An 18,462-nucleotide genomic window follows, 5' to 3' on the forward strand; every position below is an offset into this window, starting at 1 on the left:
GATTGTGGTTCATGGCACACAGTATATCTGCTCCCTCCCTGAGGGCCCACGGGGAGATGTCCGGTCCCATTGCCTTTGAGGTATCAAGGTCATTTAGCAGCTTCTTCACCTCCTCAGTTGTGTGCATAGCATCCAGCACTTGGTGTATTCCCTGTTGGTGTCCCCCTCTGTCCTGTCTTCCCAGAGCCCTTCCTGTCTCCACTGTGAATACTTCCTTAAATCTCGTGTTAAGCTCCTCGCATACCTCTTGATCGTTTCTTGTGAGTTCCCCACCTTCTTTCCTCAGCCTGATCACCTGGTCTTTGACTGTTGTCTTTCTCCTAATGCGGCTAAACAGCAGTTTCGGGTCAGACTTGACTTTCGATACTATGTCATTTTCGTACTATCGCTGGGCCTCCCTCCTTATCTGTGCATATTCGTTTCTGGCTCTTCGACTGATCTTGTTTTCCTGGGTCCTTTGCCTTCTGTACCTCTTCCATTCTCTAATGCACTTAGTTTTTGCCTCCCTGCACCTTCGGGTAAACCAAGGACTCGCTTTGGTCTTCCCATTGTTTCTGTTGCCCTTGGGAACAAATATTCCCTCTGCTACCTTGCATTTTATTGTTACGTATTCCATCATTTCATTTACTGACTTTCCTACCGTTTTTCTGTCCCACTGCACCTCCCGCAGGATGTTCCTCATGCCTGTGTAGTCCCCCCTTTTACAGTTTGGCTTTGCCAATTTGACTCCTGTTACCCTCTCCACTTGTAACTCTGCCATGTAATAAAACTCAGGACTACGTGGTCACGAGCTCCGAGGGGCCTTTCGTATGTGATGTCATCAATGTCTGAACTACTCAGGGTGAACACAAGGTCCAGTCTTGCTGGTTCATCCTCCCCTCTCTCTCTCTCTCTCTCTCTGGTAGTGTCCCTTGTGTGTGTGTGTGTGTGTGTGTGTGTGTGTGTGAATTTTCATCTGAGCTGCCTCCTGGGGTGATCTCTGCTAAAACATTATTTGCTACCTTCCTCCATTTTAGGTGTCCCAAGTTGAAATCTCCCAGTAGCAAGATGTTTGGGGCAGGAGTTGGGAGATTTTCTGGTCAATTTTCAAAAGCTATTCTTGGAATTGCTGGGAAGTTGCATCCGGAGGCTTGTATAGTACCACAATGACATGGTTTTGGTTTTCAGTCGTTACTGCCAAAACTTCAACTACATCATTTGAGGTGTTTAGTAGTTCTGAGCAAATGAGTGACTGTGATGTACAAGTGAACCCCCACTTGTTGCCTGTTTAGTCTGTCGCATCTGAATAGGTTTTAACCTGGGAACCATATTTCGTATGTGGGTCTTTGTGAATGCTGCAGACACAGCATTTGACTCCGTAAGCAGTTCCTTGATGTAAGGAATTTTGTTTGTTGATGGCTTTAGACCCTGTATGTTTGCAAAGATAAATGTCGTTATATTGATGGAATTTGGGGGGGCGGGGGTTATTTGCTGGCATTAATAAGGATACATGCCCAATGTTTTCTCTCAGGTTGGGGACTGAACTGTGGACACACTTTGTGAGGCGAGTGCGTTGCCAAGCGAGCCACGATACACTAGTATTGAAGACATTACCGAGGATACGTTAATTCAGTCTTAATAAGTGTAAGTGTGTTGTCTCACACTGAAATTGGATTATTAGCCATGTTATGACTAGTGAATATTTCCTCTTACTGACCTCAAATAATCATTGTTCACATATAACTGCATGTGAAACATATGCCATACTATACTATATCCTTTGTAAGCATTGCAGTGGGTAGAGCAGAGATTATGGGACATAAAGGATACCTCTGTCTGATTGTATTGTCGCTACTACTAAAAACTGATCAAACATAACTCTTAAAAACGCACGTTCATAAGTCTACTGCCAACCTCTTTTCGAAAAAGTGCACTGTGCACTTCGTACCAGGAATACTTGGCATCTTTGTCTAGGAAGGCTCAATTACTGTTCCACAACGACAGTGATACAGCAGATGTACCTGTAGACTGGTGGTGGGAACCATCAGTGTACATAGTATGGATGATCAATATTATAGTTGGGTCACTGCAGTAGAGGAGGAGAGGTGAGGGCAGGTCACAGCGCCAGAGGAAGGGAGATGACAGAACGGGGAGCAGCAGCAGTCAGCACACACAGCAAGAGGCATCCCTGAGCTTCCCCAGTGCTCGGGCTGTGGCCCAAAGCTGGGGTGTAGCTCCAAAAGGATCCTGTAGTTCTTGCTGCCTTAGCACCTCCTGACATCATCTGCTGCTATGTAGCTGCCACACCCTTCGAGCCCAGTGGGGCGGGCTTTTGTGGCAGTCCAAGGTGCCTAGCTTCTCCCTATGTTCCCTGTGGGGGTAGGGAATGGGGCTAGGCCTGGGGACAATTTGCCCCAGAAGATGAGGAGGTACTTGTACCTCCTCCCATGGCAGACATACGTCTGACACTCCCACGATAGGGAGCCAAGGCTGGGTCGACAACTGGCAAAGTTGTCGTAACTAGTCAGTTTCAGTCGGGTAATATAGTTTAAGGCAAAAGCGTTACGAATAAAGTATCTAGCTTGAAACAGATTTTGGATCAGGGCGAAGATTGGGTTGTAAACAAATTTCTGAAGGTGATGGGAATGGCAGAGTAGTTATGGTGCTAGTCAAGTAACCCAATAATTAGTTAGATTCTAAGGTTGTTAGCCTGGAACTAAATATACTATGAACTATTCTATTTTCAGCTGACCTACTAATTACGTTTAGATTCAATTAATCTTGTACCATATAAAAATCTTTAATTTACAGTGGCGATTAAGTTCAAAATCAATCGCCTCCCCATCATGGTGAAAGGTTAACATCCCTCAGTTCTGTGTGTGTGTGTGTGTACTCACCTATTTGTGGTTGCAGGGGTCGAGTCCTAGCTCCTGTGTGTGTGTGTGTGTGTGTGTGTGTGTGTGTGTGTGTGACTCAACAATCAATATTTGCACCAATAACTCATTACAGTTGTGACCGGGTGTGGAAGTGTGAATTGCTCATTACACTATAATTTGTTCATGATTGTAGCCATGTATAAACGTAAGTAACCATTCTTACAGAATTCATTACCTTTGTAACTTGTGAGCTCATTACCTTTGTACCTAGTTCAGCTATCAAAACTTTGGGGGCCCAGTCCCTGGACCCATTATGTACCTCTGTAATCTGTAAATACCTTTGTAACTTGTCATGATTGTGACCAGACCTACCTGGAGTTCATTACCTTTGTAAATTGTGAGTTCATTACCTTTGTAAATTGTGAGTTCATTACCTCTGTAACTTGCTCAGCTATCAAAACTTTGGAGTGCAGTCCCTGGACCAATTATGTACCTCTGTAATCTTTTGACTACCGCCCACAGGATGGGTATGGGGTGCATAATAAACATATTAAACTAACTCAGTTCAGGCTAGTTGATATGCATCTTCTGGCGATGGTGACGATACAGATTTGAATACACGAGTGTCACCATCATGGAACACTACTTGTTTGTGATAATGGAAAGTAAAACCTGAGTCGGTAAGCCAGTAATTGCTTAACTGGTTACGGTCACTTGAGAGACCTGTGTCAGTAGACACGATAAACATTACCACAATAGTTTACGACGTTACCTATTCGTTAGTGTTGAGATTTTACCTTGAGTATTGTTTCCTTTATTATTGTTGTTGTTTTCTTCTCAGAGATGACGTGTGAGGTTGCTTTAGTAGTGTGGGTGGTGGTGGTGGTGGTGGTGTCCTCGGCTCTCCTAGTCGACCAAACACACAATATTACGTGAGTACATTGACGGAATATTCTACTGCTTCCAACCTTGTCCCATTTTATAAATATTACCGACTTTTTTTTTTACTCTTTCCTTTACAATTCGACCTTATTCCTCTTTGCACTCTGTTCTTTTTCTTCATTTTCTCTCCTTAAAATATTTATAAAATACCAGAGTGTAAGAGGCCGCACACATCAAGTTTGGCCGACAACACCCACAGCCGTTGATACTCGGATCTAGCTCCTCGCTACTAGCTAAAATTCGTATCAGAGTGAAGAAAGTGTTGATAATTTTAAAGGCCCCTGAAATCCCATTCCTCTTCTCTAACATGAACCCACGTAGCCAAACAGTACAAATTTTGCAAACAATGAAAGTCAGAATTTTAGCGAGTCACTGTCCTATTCATATAGGAACTAATAACATATTTGAAAGTAGTGATAGTGACCATCATTAAATGAATATATGACAGCGTTCCTGCCACTGCTTATATTTGTACTCTAACCTTGGAAATGTAATGTTCCTCACTAGGTACATGTAACAATAGATACCTCTAGTCATGAACTGCTGGTGGTAATGTCCCAATCTCTGATCCTTACACTTTACATTCATTTAACTATTCTTGCCGACCATAAAGCGGGAGTAGAACTGCAGGCCTACATCACAACCTGTTCTGGCCTGCACCCCTCGGGTGCGACTGTGCAGGATATTCTGGCCAAGCCTTAAGTCCAAAACACTGAACTCGAAAATTGCCTTTGGTTTAAATTCGACGCTGCACTAGTTAAAGGCATATCCATTTCGCTTGGGGAGATTAGTATCATAACATACTGTTAAATATCAGCTATTTCTTTACTTAAATTTTACAATACCAGCTATGCATCCGGGGAACTCCCTAAATCATATAAGAAGTCTAAAAATTACCATTCCAGAACCCTGTTATCAAAATACACTTCGTTCTTCTTGCTATCTGTGTAAAACATTTAGGAGGGTGATTCCAAGCAGTTTTGTGCATAAAATCCAACGATCTCTCCCTTGTTTGCTTGGTTCATTCGTGGCTAGAGGTGCGTCCACTTTTCTCAACCTGCACACTGTCATCTGCACTATTTTCTAACCTCGAATGGCTGAGAGACCTCATATAGCTAACAGATATGTAATCGCTACAGGACGCGCCAAAATAGATGTCGGTGGATGGCTTCTCTCTGTGTTAAAGTCTACATGTTTAACAAAGTCATGTATGTTGTTCCAGGAGCACAGTATAACTAATGACCCAATAGTAAGGTGTCATCAGTCCCACTTTATTTGCTATTATTCATATTAATACGTTGCTAGATGCAATGCCTAGGCAACCTAATCTTTACATGATTAACATTGTGATACAATGATACGCACACCAACATTCTCCAACAGCCAGTGCATCCTTAACTATCTACTAGTTCGTGTCAGGACCTGGAGTTGATAATCTCCGTTGAGAAATCGAAGATACTTAATAGGTGTTTCCCGGCAGGGAGGCGAACTCGATAGAATCCAGTTGCATGCTGGGTCTCGGCTCGAACATGTGGACCGATGTTATGCATGTTGAGACATAAGGTCCCCTGGACTTGCAGCCACACTTTGTCGCAGATATAAAACAAGGCTGAAAGTAATTATCTCTGTAGCAGGGTTTCATCCTTGGTATGGATCAAATGTGAAAATTATGAAAATTATTTTATTATAAAAGATCAGTGGTTGACTATCTACACACCTATTTTCTGTTGTCAGCAAGCTTGGAGGGTTAAAATGCAGCAAGAAGCAGTGAGACAGGATGTATTGCACATGTACCAATAGAAATCTAAACGTGGTGCAAATCCATCCATATAAAAATTAGAGCACGCAACTAAATGGACTTCTACTTCCAAACTGAACAGTTTGCTATACTGCTTGTATTTAAATATCTGTGTATCTAAAGCTTATAATTTATTTACACGTGATTCTCCATCATCTATAAATGTTGTCTACTCCACGAGTGTCAGTCGTGACATGTTGGTGTCAAAGTCAGACACAGGTATGGCGAAATTGTAAATGGAGTAGGAGTACACCGGGCCGCGGGGGCGTTGATCCCCGAAACCCCCTCCAGGTAAACTCCAGGTAACACCTGTAGATGCCATCTAGCACTGACCTTCAGATACACGCTAAAATGATAATCTGGTTCAGGCTGCTCTCAAGAAAACTAGTATTTCGAAGATGTACAAAAAGTTTCAACTAAACTTCACTGACTTGAGAATGAGGAACATTGACACAAGTCACTCCACTTGTCATCTTTATTTATTTATTTATTTATTTATTAATTTGAACATGATAGTGAGGTACAAAGTTACTACAGTGCAACATGCCAAAGCCCCTTGTATGCAGAGCATTATGGGCAGGCTTAAAATTAACTTAAGATTAACTAAGCAATGATATATCAGATAACAATTTAGCACAAATGAGTATTACAAAGACAGGTCATACGGTCATTTACTGTGTTGCTGAGCATTCAGTAGAATGGAGTATTCTGTTAGGTAATGTGATTAAAAAATAGTTTCATTTGGTCACAGGTTAGACATTTATGAGATACAATAATGAGAAACATTTACGAGATACAATTTATGAGATACAATTATTCAGTATTTATTTAGTTGTGGGTGAGTAAGTGATATTTGAGAAGAGACTTGAATTTATAAACAGTGTTTCTTTTATATTCACAGGTAATGAATTCCAGATTTTAGGGCCTTTTATGTGCATTGAGTTTTTGCATAGTGTGAGATGGACACGAGGAACATCAAAGAGTGATCTGTGCCTTGTATTATGGTCGTGTGTTCTGTTGAGGTTGGTAAGGAGGCGTTTGAGGGGAGGGTTTATATCAGAGTTAAGTGTTCTATGAATGTAGTAGGTGCAGTAATAAGTATGGATGTTTTGAATGGTGAGTAGGTTTAGAGTTTTGAATATTGGTGGAGTGTGCTGCCTGTAGTGGGAATTTATCATTCTGACTGCAGCCTTTTGTTGGGTAATTAATGGTCTGAGATGGTTTATTGTTGTTGAGCCCCATGCACAAATTCCATAGGTGAGTTAGGGGCAAATAAGTGAGTGATATAGGGCCAGGAGGGCTGACTGTGGAACATAGTACCGTATCTTCGATAGTATGCCTACGGTCTTGGAAATTTGGGGGGGAAATTTGTTGTATATGTGTTTGAAATTTGAGTCTATTATCAATGTGGATTCCTAAGAATTTTCCTTCTGTGAGTTTTGTGATAGGTGATCCGTTTATCATTATGTTAAGAGGGACGTCTGTAGCTCTGTTACCAAACTGAATGAAGTAGGTTTTGTCAATGTTTAGATTAAGTTTGTTAGTACTCATCCAGGTAGGTATTTTCTGTAATTCGGTATTTACAGTATTAGTTAGCGTGACTGGGCTCGGGTGAGAGAAGACGTATGTAGTGTCATCTGCAAATAGTGTGGGTTTGAGTAGTTGTGATGCATTTGGTAGGTCATTTATGTATATGAGAAAGAGAAGAGGGCCTAGGACACTTCTCTGTGGGACTCCAACTGTAATTGGGTGTGCGGAAGAGTTTGCCCCGTTTGTGTACACATATTGGCTTCTGTGGTTCCTCTCCTGTACTGAGCATCTCCTATTAGTGTTAGTAAAGACTGTAATTGGGTTTTGTTATTTGGAGTTGCAGTTGTATATTTTTTTATATTTAGTCATTATAATCCTTCCAGCCTTACTTAAGTTTCTCCCGACTTCATACTTAACTCTGTCTTTATATCTGTATATTTAATTAAGAACTGATAAGATTGATAATCATACATTTTAAATTTCATTACCTTATTCGCTTCAGATCTATTTTTATAAAACGGGTTTAAGATAAGGGAATGTTGGAAGTAAGAAATTATATTACCTAAAAACCATCCAGGAAAGTTGCCCAGTCGGAAGTGAATGAAGAGCTACAGCCTGAAGACCAAGTTATTCCTGTATCCTGTGGATGTAGACTACCAGACGCTTGTCCACAACTGACACCTCACAAGATTCTTCACTTTGTAAGTTTTTTAATATAACTGACTTTTAAAGGCACGCAGTATACATCAACTGATTTCAAATGATTAGCATTAATGAATCGTGAATCACATCGTAGAAAACTGCAGTAGCGCGTGCACTCTTACTCGGTGCAATGTATGTACTTAGGTTCGTACGTCGGTTTACATGTAACCAACAGTAACAGCCTGGTTGATCAGACCCTGATCTATTATGAGACCTGGTGACAGACTGGGCCACTGAGGCATTCACCCCCAAAGCCATCTCCAGGAATACTTAATTGATTGCTGAAGTCCATTTGCCCCGTCACTTGAGCCTGACTGACGGGTTTGCTAATTTAGGCTTCCAGGACCCGAGTGTATCTGTCCTGAAGCAGTGTGTAGGTTGCTAACACCACTGCGGGTCTGAATATTTATTTCCTCTCATCTGTGTATTTACCTGTGTTTTGCTGCTCTTGATGTTTCTTGGCTTCCTCTTCTCAACCAGCCTGCCAATATTAAATCAATTTTGTCTGAGTATTTCGTAAGTCATGATCATGTCTCTCCTGGTGCGGTGACAGTGCTCCCCAAATGCCATCCACTACTACTTAGTGCGAAGTACTACTACTACTGGTAACTACTACCACCACTAACTTCTACCATTAACTTCTACTATAATATTAGCTACTACTACTAATAACCAGAGCTACTAACCACAACCATTGACTTTTAAGTACTACTAGTAGTACATACGTATATGGTACACAATACCGACAAGATGAAGAATTAGACACACATGCAACATTTGGGTATTTTTATTATAGACTTGGAAAATCCTAGGACTAGTCCCAGATTTGCACACGAAAATCACTCCCTACGAAAGCAAAAGACTGGGCAGATGTAACATCCCCCCAATGAAAAGTAGGGACGCCACGAGTAGGCTAAGAACAACTCATTAGGTATCAGGGGCCCAAGACTGTTCAAGTGCCTCTCAACATACATAAGAGGGATTACCAATAGACCCCTGGCTGTCTTAAAGAAGGCGCTGGACAGGCACCTGAAGTCAGTTCCTGATCAGTCGGGCTGTGGTTCGTATGTCAGTTTGGATGCGACCAGCAGTAACAACCTGGGCCATGGGGCATTGAACCCTGAAACCTTCTCCAGGTATACCCCAGGTATCCAGTGGCTTTATCAATACAAATTCAAGGACATATTTGAAGACAGAACTATATACAAAAGATGAGGTAATCGGTCCCTCAACCTTGGAGTTGAAGGGCACCGTAGTCGTGAAGTCTGAAACACAGAAATAAAGGCTTGTGCTTATATAATGTTGTCAGGTGAGGGACGTGTAGCAGACGAAGGTTTGGTCACTGGTAGGAGGGATTACACAGTGGAACTAGGTCACCCGAGGGACGGGCCGGTAGTAAAGAAGGTTGTGAAGATGTGAACCAAGTACTGCAACATCATGTAATTATAGTTCAGAGAACATCTTCATGTCCTTCTTAACTACTACTGGCCCGTCCCTCGGGTCCTTGAGAGGTCCAGGAGATAGACCAAAAAAATCAAGTTTATTCTCTATAAGGATTACAGTGTGGGGTTTACAGATTTTGGATATTGTGTGGTTTACATGTTATAAAATACTTATTACAGAGGGGGGCCACTAGGACACCTAGCATGGCTAGGCATTTTGGGCAGACTTAGATTAATTCTTAACTTTAAATTATTACAGATTATGGTATTAAGGCTAAGTGACTACATCATAATTTGTGAGTTTAGCAATGTGAATGCTTTTGTTTTGGCACAATACATAGTGTCTATATTGGAGTATCGTAGGCAAGCTTATGACTAGTTAGGATTCATTATTTTAAGATTAAAATTCGTATTTCTGTGTTTATAGTCAATAGGTGAGTGTAAGTGTGAACCACCAGGTGGTTTTTATGTAGTTAGTTGACGGGGTGTATCAGGGAGATAAGATGTTTTCTAACTGTAGTTTTGAAAGAGATGAATGTGTCTGCGGTTCTTAAGTTTTCAGGTAGTGTTTTACCAGGATAATTCTCTCTTCGACCTCTTGAGGATGATTGAAAACATAGATGTTCAGGAGATGGAACTTCCATAGTCAAACACTGGGTTAGTTTTGTTTCCCAGATCTACTGATGCTGATTTACAGTTTCAAATAAATAATTCATATGAAGTGCTAAACCCATGTGGGTCATTCAATGCAAGACTTGCTGAGCGTGAGACAGACGTGCTTCCTATGTGAAGAAAGAGTTCAAGAGTACGTAAAACCATAAGAGCCAAACTGACAGAACCTGTGGAAAATAATTTATAAATTTCCAGAAATTCAGTATTTATATGTAAATAGATGGCCATACTGTATTTAATAATATTGATGACATAGAAAACGGAAAGCCTGCATCTGCACAGAGGAGTCTCGCCATGTTGGTTTTGAATTTGTATTAGAAACGGTGAATGGGGAAGAATTTTTCATGCTCTAGAGGTTAAAATTGTGCTGACAACTCTCAAATAGGAGGCGAAATTGGTGGATATGCATTCCTGCATAACTTGAGATATCAGACGACTGGACAAGACAGCTCCAGGAACCTCAGATAAGCTCTCTAGATTTGTGTATAATTCTGGCCAGTGTTTTCATAAATTTAGTTAGTGAGGTTTTTCTGAGTATGATACAGCTTAATATCCAGTCAAATTGGTGAGTGATATTAAGATATATTTTCCTTCTGTTATGTATATGTGAATTTATATATAATAATTTTTTAATATAGTCCACAAATTTATATATTTACCAGTATTCCTGGTGTATGTATATTTCATTTAATTAATAGGTCCAGAGCAACTTGTGGATATGACAGTGGTAGGTATCGAAGGGGGACATTTTTTGCGACCTAAGTGTCCCAAATTCCTACTTGTCTAACTGATAAATAATAGTTATCATTGTTCATTTACTGTTATGTATATAATTATACATCCAAGTAAATGCAATTTTCCACAGAACCTTTGATGTTGAATAAAGGGTTCCAGGTGGCCGGCTTTGGCTGAGTACAAGTCTGTCCACCAGTTCAGTGGGAAGCAGCCACCCATGATTGCTTGGGTGTGCCTGTACTCACGCAGGCATCGGCCGGCGATCTTCCCCACTGTAGGGAGCCGTGACCCGTTGAGAGGGACATTGAAGGCTCAGACATTTTGGCAGTCTTAAGTTTTCTCCTTTCACCAGCAAGGAGGATTATGATTATTATATGATTATAATGACTCCTGAAACATGGACCAAGAAGTCAAACATATAAAGTGGGCTTATTTAACCCAAAGGCGTAATGAAAGTGATAGGTCCGGCACGGGCGCCAAAGCCATGGTCGATCCCCTCGCATCCTGTTGCCTCTATCCCCCCCCTTCCTCAGGCAAGCAAACTTTGGAGAGTTATTTTCTCTTTGTTCCTGCTGACTAGGCGTGACATATGGTGGGTGCAGGGGATGTGATCGCGTGAAATATCCTGCCCCTCCGCAGGAGGGAAGGAAAATGTACAGACCCGGGACTTGCCGAGATGCTGCCTTTTTAGGTAGTTTTGCAGCTTCAAGAGGTCCAGTTGAAACTAACCCAGTGGTTAATGAAACTAGGGTTGCTACATAAAGGTTTTTACTAGCTAGGTATCCCCGGAAAGCTGACATATGGTAGTTTACCCCTCGAGAAAAGTTCCTCGGTGCTGGTGAGGGACTTAATCATTGACAAGAGCTCTTTCCCTTGGCTTCAGCCAGACTGAAGGCGTCCCTAGGGCTGTATTCTTAACACTTCATGCTTCTAATGATATTACCTCTGTCCTCCTCTCCAGTGTTTAGTCATATCTTTGTGTTGACGATTTTATTATACTATGGGACGAAATTCGTAAGTCATCTACATACGAAAATGTGCTAATGGAAGATTTTAACTTTAGACAAACTGACTGGAGCATTTTGACAGGAAGTTTAGTCGAGTGACTGACTTGATACGATTCAGGATTGGTTTTTAAAACAGTTTGTGACAAAACTAACTAGAGGAAATAACCTGCTTGACTTGGTTCTTGCCAGCAGGGAATCACTAATTAATAATCTCGAGGTTAATTTGGACTTGCGGAAAGTGATCACATATCACTCGGTTTTAATATATCATGGAATTACCATAATAATGGCTATCAAGTTTCTGTTCTTGACTTCCGCTTGGTTGATTTCATAGGATTGAGAAATTACCTGGGTGGGCTGAACTGGAATGGCCTGACTGAGTTAGATAAGTGGTGATGGTTGTCGATATGACGTTTTCCAGAGCATAGTTCTAGCTGCTCAGACAACTTATGTTCTGAACAGGGAAGTCAGATCAAACAAAAATGATCCTAAATAGATAAATAATAAATTAACATCTCATTGTCAAAAGAGAGGCATATTTAGGCGAATCATAAGACGAGAGGGGCAGTTAAGAAATCAGTATATTCAGTTAAAGAGAGAAAAAAGAAAAGAAAAGCAAAGAGATTAAGGTTAAAGTACAAAAGAATCGAAGACTAATCTAAATGGCTTCTTTCAGGTATACGGAAGTAAGATTAGGGACAAAAGTTACTCGGGTCAGCTCACCGAGAGTGATAAGGAAATGCGAAGCATTTTTAACACATAATCCTCTCAGTTTTTACACAGGAAGATACTAGCAATATTCCAGAAATAAATTATGTAGAACAGGACAATGAACTATGAACGATTAGGGTCACATATGACACATCCTTAGACAAACTGATAAATTAAAACCTAACAAATCCCTTGGCCCTGATGAAATATAGGCAAGAAATGTAAAGAGGAGCTTAGCAAACCTTTGGCTAACCTTTTCAACATATCACTACAAACTGGCATAGTGCCTGATAAGTGGAAAACGGCAAATGTGATACCCATTTTCAAAGCAGGTGACAGGTCCTTAACTTTGAACTATAGACCAATAAGCCTTACCTCCATAGTGGGAAAATATATGGAATCAATAATTGCCGAGGCAATTTGTAGCCATCTTGAAAAGCACAAATTAATCAATGAATCTCAGCATGGTTTTACAAAGGGGCGTTCCTGCCTTACGAATTTATTAACTTTTTTTCACTAAGGTATTTGAGGTAGATCATGGTAATGAATATATTGTGTATATGGACTTCAGTAAGGCTTTTAACAGGGTCCCACATCAGAGACTGTTGAGGAAAATTAAGGCACACGGAATAGGAGAATTTCTTTTTCCTGGATTGAGGCATGGTTGACAAATACGCAGCAGAGAGTTTGCATAAATGGGGAGAAATCAGAGTGGGGAAGCATCATGAGCGGTGTTCCACAAGGGTCAGTGTTAGGGCCCCTTGTTGTTCACAATCTACATACACGACATAGATGAGGGAATAAATAGCAACATAAGCAAGTTTGCTGATGACACCAAAACAGGCTATTGAATTCATTCTGACGAGGACAGTAGAGCTCCAGGAAGATTTGAGTAGACTGATGCAGTGGTCGGAGAAGTGGCGGATGCAGTTTAACACAGACAAATGCAAAGTACTAAACATTGGACACGAAAATAACCATGCCACATATAAACTAAATAATGTAGATCTTAATATAACTGATTGCGAAAAGGATTTGGGAGTTCTGGTTAGCAGTAATCTAAAACCAAGACAACAGTGCATAAGTGTTCGCAATAAAGCTAACAGAATCCTTGGCTTCATATCAAGAAGCATAAATAATAGATGTCCTCAGGATGTTCTTCAACTCTATATATCCTTGGTTAGGCCTCATTTAGATTATGCTGCGCAGTTTTGGTCACCGTATTACAGAATGGATATAAATGCACTGGAGAACGTGCAAAGGAGGATGACAAAGTTGATCCCATGTATCAGAAATCTTCCCTATGAGAACAGATTGACGGTCCTGAATTTGCACGCTAAGATAACAGGGATATCTTGCTACTCCTACTTACACTTTGGTCACACTTCATAGACACGCACATGCATATATATATATATACATACATCTAGGTTTTTCTCCTTTTTCTAAATAGCTCTTGTTCTTTTTATTTCTTCTATTGTCCATGGGGAAGTGGAAAAGAATCTTTCCTCCGTAAGCCATGCGTGTCGTATGAGGCGACTAAAATGCCGGGAGCAATGGGCTAGTAACCCCTTCTCCTGTATACAATTACTAAAAAAGAGAAGAAGAAAAACTTTATAAAACTGGGTTGCTTAAATGTGCGTGGATGTAGTGCGGATGACAAGAAACAGATGATTGCTGATGTTATGAATGAAAAGAAGTTGGATGTCCTGGCCCTAAGCGAAACAAAGCTGAAGGGGGTAGGAGAGTTTCAGTGGGGGGAAATAAATGGGATTAAATCTGGAGTATCTGAGAGAGTTAGAGCAAAGGAAGGGGTAGCAGTAATGTTAAATGATCAGTTATGGAAGGAGAAAAGAGAATATGAATGTGTAAATTCAAGAATTATGTGGATTAAAGTAAAGGTTGGATGCGAGAAGTGGGTCATAATAAGCGTGTATGCACCTGGAGAAGAGAGGAATGCAGAGGAGAGAGAGAGATTTTGGGAGATGTTAAGTGAATGTATAGGAGCCTTTGAACCAAGTGAGAGAGTAATTGTGGTAGGGGACTTGAATGCTAAAGTAGGAGAAACTTTTAGAGAGGGTGTGGTAGGTAAGTTTGGGGTGCCAGGTGTAAATGATAATGGGAGCCCTTTGATTGAACTTTGTATAGAAAGGGGTTTAGTTATAGGTAATACATATTTTAAGAAAAAGAGGATAAATAAGTATACACGATATGATGTAGGGCGAAATGACAGTAGTTTGTTGGATTATGTATTGGTAGATAAAAGACTGTTGAGTAGACTTCAGGATGTACATGTTTATAGAGGGGCCACAGATATATCAGATCACTTTCTAGTTGTAGCTACACTGAGAGTAAAAGGTAGATGGGATACAAGGAGAATAGAAGCATCAGGGAAGAGAGAGGTAAAGGTTTATAAACTAAAAGAGGAGGCAGTTAGGGTAAGATATAAACAGCTATTGGAGGATAGATGGGCTAATGAGAGCATAGGCAATGGGGTCGAAGAGGTATGGGGTAGGTTTAAAAATGTAGTGTTAGAGTGTTCAGCAGAAGTTTGTGGTTACAGGAAAGTGGGTGCAGGAGGGAAGAGGAGCGATTGGTGGAATGATGATGTAAAGAGAGTAGTAAGGGAGAAAAAGTTAGCATATGAGAAGTTTTTACAAAGTAGAAGTGATGCAAGGAGGGAAGAGTATATGGAGAAAAAGAGAGAAGTTAAGAGAGTGGTGAAGCAATGTAAAAAGAGAGCAAATGAGAGAGTGGGTGAGATGTTATCAACAAATTTTGTTGAAAATAAGAAAAAGTTTTGGAGTGAGATTAACAAGTTAAGAAAGCCTAGAGAACAAATGGATTTGTCAGTTAAAAATAGGAGAGGAGAGTTATTAAATGGAGAGTTAGAGGTATTGGGAAGATGGAAGGAATATTTTGAGGAATTGTTAAATGTTGATGAAGATAGGGAAGCTGTGATTTCGTGTATAGGGCAAGGAGGAATAACATCTTGTAGGAGTGAGGAAGAGTCAGTTGTGAGTGTGGGGGAAGTTCGTGAGGCAGTAGGTAAAATGAAAGGGGGTAAGGCAGCCGGGATTGATGGGATAAAGATAGAAATGTTAAAAGCAGGTGGGGATATAGTTTTGGAGTGGTTGGTGCAATTATTTAATAAATGTATGGAAGAGGGTAAGGTACCTAGGGATTGGCAGAGAGCATGCATAGTTCCTTTGTATAAAGGCAAAGGGGATAAAAGAGAGTGCAAAAATTATAGGGGGATAAGTCTGTTGAGTGTACCTGGTAAAGTGTATGGTAGAGTTATAATTGAAAGAATTAAGAGTAAGACGGAGAATAGGATAGCAGATGAACAAGGAGGCTTTAGGAAAGGTAGGGGGTGTGTGGACCAGGTGTTTACAGTGAAACATATAAGTGAACAGTATTTAGATAAGGCTAAAGAGGTCTTTGTGGCATTTATGGATTTGGAAAAGGCGTATGACAGGGTGGATAGGGGGGCAATGTGGCAGATGTTGCAAGTGTATGGTGTAGGAGGTAGGTTACTGAAAGCAGTGAAGAGTTTTTACGAGGATAGTGAGGCTCAAGTTAGAGTATGTAGGAAAGAGGGGAATTTTTTCCCAGTAAAAGTAGGCCTTAGACAAGGATGTGTGATGTCACCGTGGTTGTTTAATATATTTATAGATGGGGTTGTAAGAGAAGTAAATGCGAGGGTCTTGGCAAGAGGCGTGGAGTTAAAAGATAAAGAATCACACACAAAGTGGGAGTTGTCACAGCTGCTCTTTGCTGATGACACTGTGCTCTTGGGAGATTCTGAAGAGAAGTTGCAGAGATTGGTGGATGAATTTGGTAGGGTGTGCAAAAGAAGAAAATTAAAGGTGAATACAGGAAAGAGTAAGGTTATGAGGATAACAAAAAGATTAGGTGATGAAAGATTGAATATCAGATTGGAGGGAGAGAGTATGGAGGAGGTGAACGTATTCAGATATTTGGGAGTGGACGTGTCAGCGGATGGGTCTATGAAAGATGAGGTGAATCATAGAATTGATGAGGGCAAAAGAGTGAGTGGTGCACTTAGGAGTCTGTGGAGACAAAGAACTTTGTCCTTGGAGGCAAAGAGGGGAATGTATGAGAGTATAGTTTTACCAACGCTCTTATATGGGTGTGAAGCGTGGGTGATGAATGTTGCAGCGAGGAGAAGGCTGGAGGCAGTGGAGATGTCATGTCTGAGGGCAATGTGTGGTGTGAATATAATGCAGAGAATTCGTAGTTTGGAAGTTAGGAGGAGGTGCGGGATTACCAAAACTGTTGTCCAGAGGGCTGAGGAAGGGTTGTTGAGGTGGTTCGGACATGTAGAGAGAATGGAGCGAAACAGAATGACTTCAAGAGTGTATCAGTCTGTAGTGGAAGGAAGGCGGGGTAGGGGTCGGCCTAGGAAGGGTTGGAGGGAGGGGGTAAAGGAGGTTTTGTGTGCGAGGGGCTTGGACTTCCAGCAGGCATGCGTGAGCGTGTTTGATAGGAGTGAATGGAGACAAATGGTTTTTAATACTTGACGTGCTGTTGGAGTGTGAGCAAAGTAACATTTATGAAGGGATTCAGGGAAACCGGCAGGCCGGACTTGAGTCCTGGAGATGGGAAGTACAGTGCCTGCACTCTGAAGGAGGGGTGTTAATGTTGCAGTTTAAAAACTGTAGTGTAAAGCACCCTTCTGGCAAGACAGTGATGGAGTGAATGATGGTGAAAGTTTTTCTTTTTCGGGCCACCCTGCCTTGGTGGGAATCGGCCGGTGTGATAATAAATAATATAAGTATAAATGGAAATCAGGAATATATAAAGGGGATGTAAATAGCATGCTAAAAATGTATCTAGCCAAGACAGGACTCGCAGCAATGGTTTTAAGTTAGAAAAATTCTGATTCATGAAGGATATAGGTAATAGTTGTGGATGAGTGGAACAAACTTCCGAGTACCGTTATGGAAGCTAAAACGTTGTGTAGTTTTAAAAATAGGTTAGATAAATACATGAGTGGGTTTGAGTTGTACCTGACTAGCTTTTGCTACTAGGTCTGATGCCGTACTCCTTCCTTCAGTAAATGTGACCTGACCTGACTAAGTTGGGTCATTAGCTTAAGCTGGTAGGAGACTTGGACCTGTCTCACATGGGCCAGTAGGCCTGCTGCTGTGTTCTTCCTTATGTTCTTATGTGTAAGTACTGAGTGTCACCTCTAGCAGCCTCTCTAGAATATTATTGATTCTGCTTCCCAGTGGACCACCTTTTATGGATTTAAATTTTCAGTTGCTAAAACAATCAGCTTACTTTCACAAGACCGACTGTTGTCTCTCAGACTATTTAATACCTGTGTGGTTCCTGTATCTCTGAATGTGATAGTCGTATTCCTGTCTTTTTGCTTGATGTCCGAATGTTCTGGAAGCCTCATAATCTTGAAAGTTGCATGTTATAGCATGCAAGCTATTCTCCAGTTTTGTCTAAAAGCATCTGGTATCAATGACAACGTTGTTGGTCCAGGTAAGAAGGTAAAAAGCTTTCCAATAAACCATCGTTGGTTTTTTGGCATCTAATTGTTTTGAACAGTTCTCACACAATTGCATATTAGTGATGCAAGACTGACCGCTATCACATGGAGAGGTGCCCAGCACCTCTGTGCAACTAGTCAGGTGATGTTCAGTCAAAAACCCTTTGCATAATTGTTTTATTTCCATAGGTTTCATTTTTATTCTGTTTTTTATGTTATCTTGTCTACTTTCTACACAGACGCACTGTGATTTTAAAACTGATTTATTGCACCAAATTTAACTTTCCTTGCTAGCTCGTAAATTTGTTAACCTGTGCCCCTCTGGCGATGCTCCCCTCAGTTATTTGGCACCATGACTTGTATAGGAAGAGTGCATTTTATCAATATTACTGTTACAGTAGACCGTTATATTACACGGTTGTTACGTTCTTGAAAACGCTGTGTTAGGTAAATCTGTGTTAGATAAACTGAAGAACTTATTGGAAAAATAGTGTTACATTCCTGGGAGCCCCCAAAAAAAAACAAAAAAAAAAAATTTTTAGAC

At 40.9% G+C, this 18,462-nt stretch overlaps 1 protein-coding gene across 4 annotated transcripts in view; it reads left to right on the forward strand.

Annotated features, from left to right (window-relative positions):
• LOC128694830 (uncharacterized) overlaps positions 1–18,462 on the forward strand; it is a 61,738-nt gene that overhangs the window by 40,897 nt on the left and 2,379 nt on the right. Inside the window, exons 2-3 of one of the 4 annotated variants that reach the window (XM_070084987.1) lie at positions 3,697–3,787; positions 7,703–7,826. The exons of 1 other annotated variant lie outside the window; for it this stretch is intronic. In XM_070084987.1, coding sequence (XP_069941088.1) covers positions 3,699–3,787; positions 7,703–7,826 — 213 coding nt within the window. In that variant the 5' untranslated portion in view covers positions 3,697–3,698. The remainder of the gene's footprint in view (positions 1–3,696; positions 3,788–7,702; positions 7,827–18,462) is intronic. 2 more of the 4 variants (XM_070084989.1, XM_070084988.1) reach the window with 2 other exon arrangements.

This window comes from Cherax quadricarinatus, chromosome 14 (assembly GCF_038502225.1).
Source record: "Cherax quadricarinatus isolate ZL_2023a chromosome 14, ASM3850222v1, whole genome shotgun sequence".
Lineage (NCBI taxonomy): Eukaryota > Metazoa > Arthropoda > Malacostraca > Decapoda > Parastacidae > Cherax > Cherax quadricarinatus.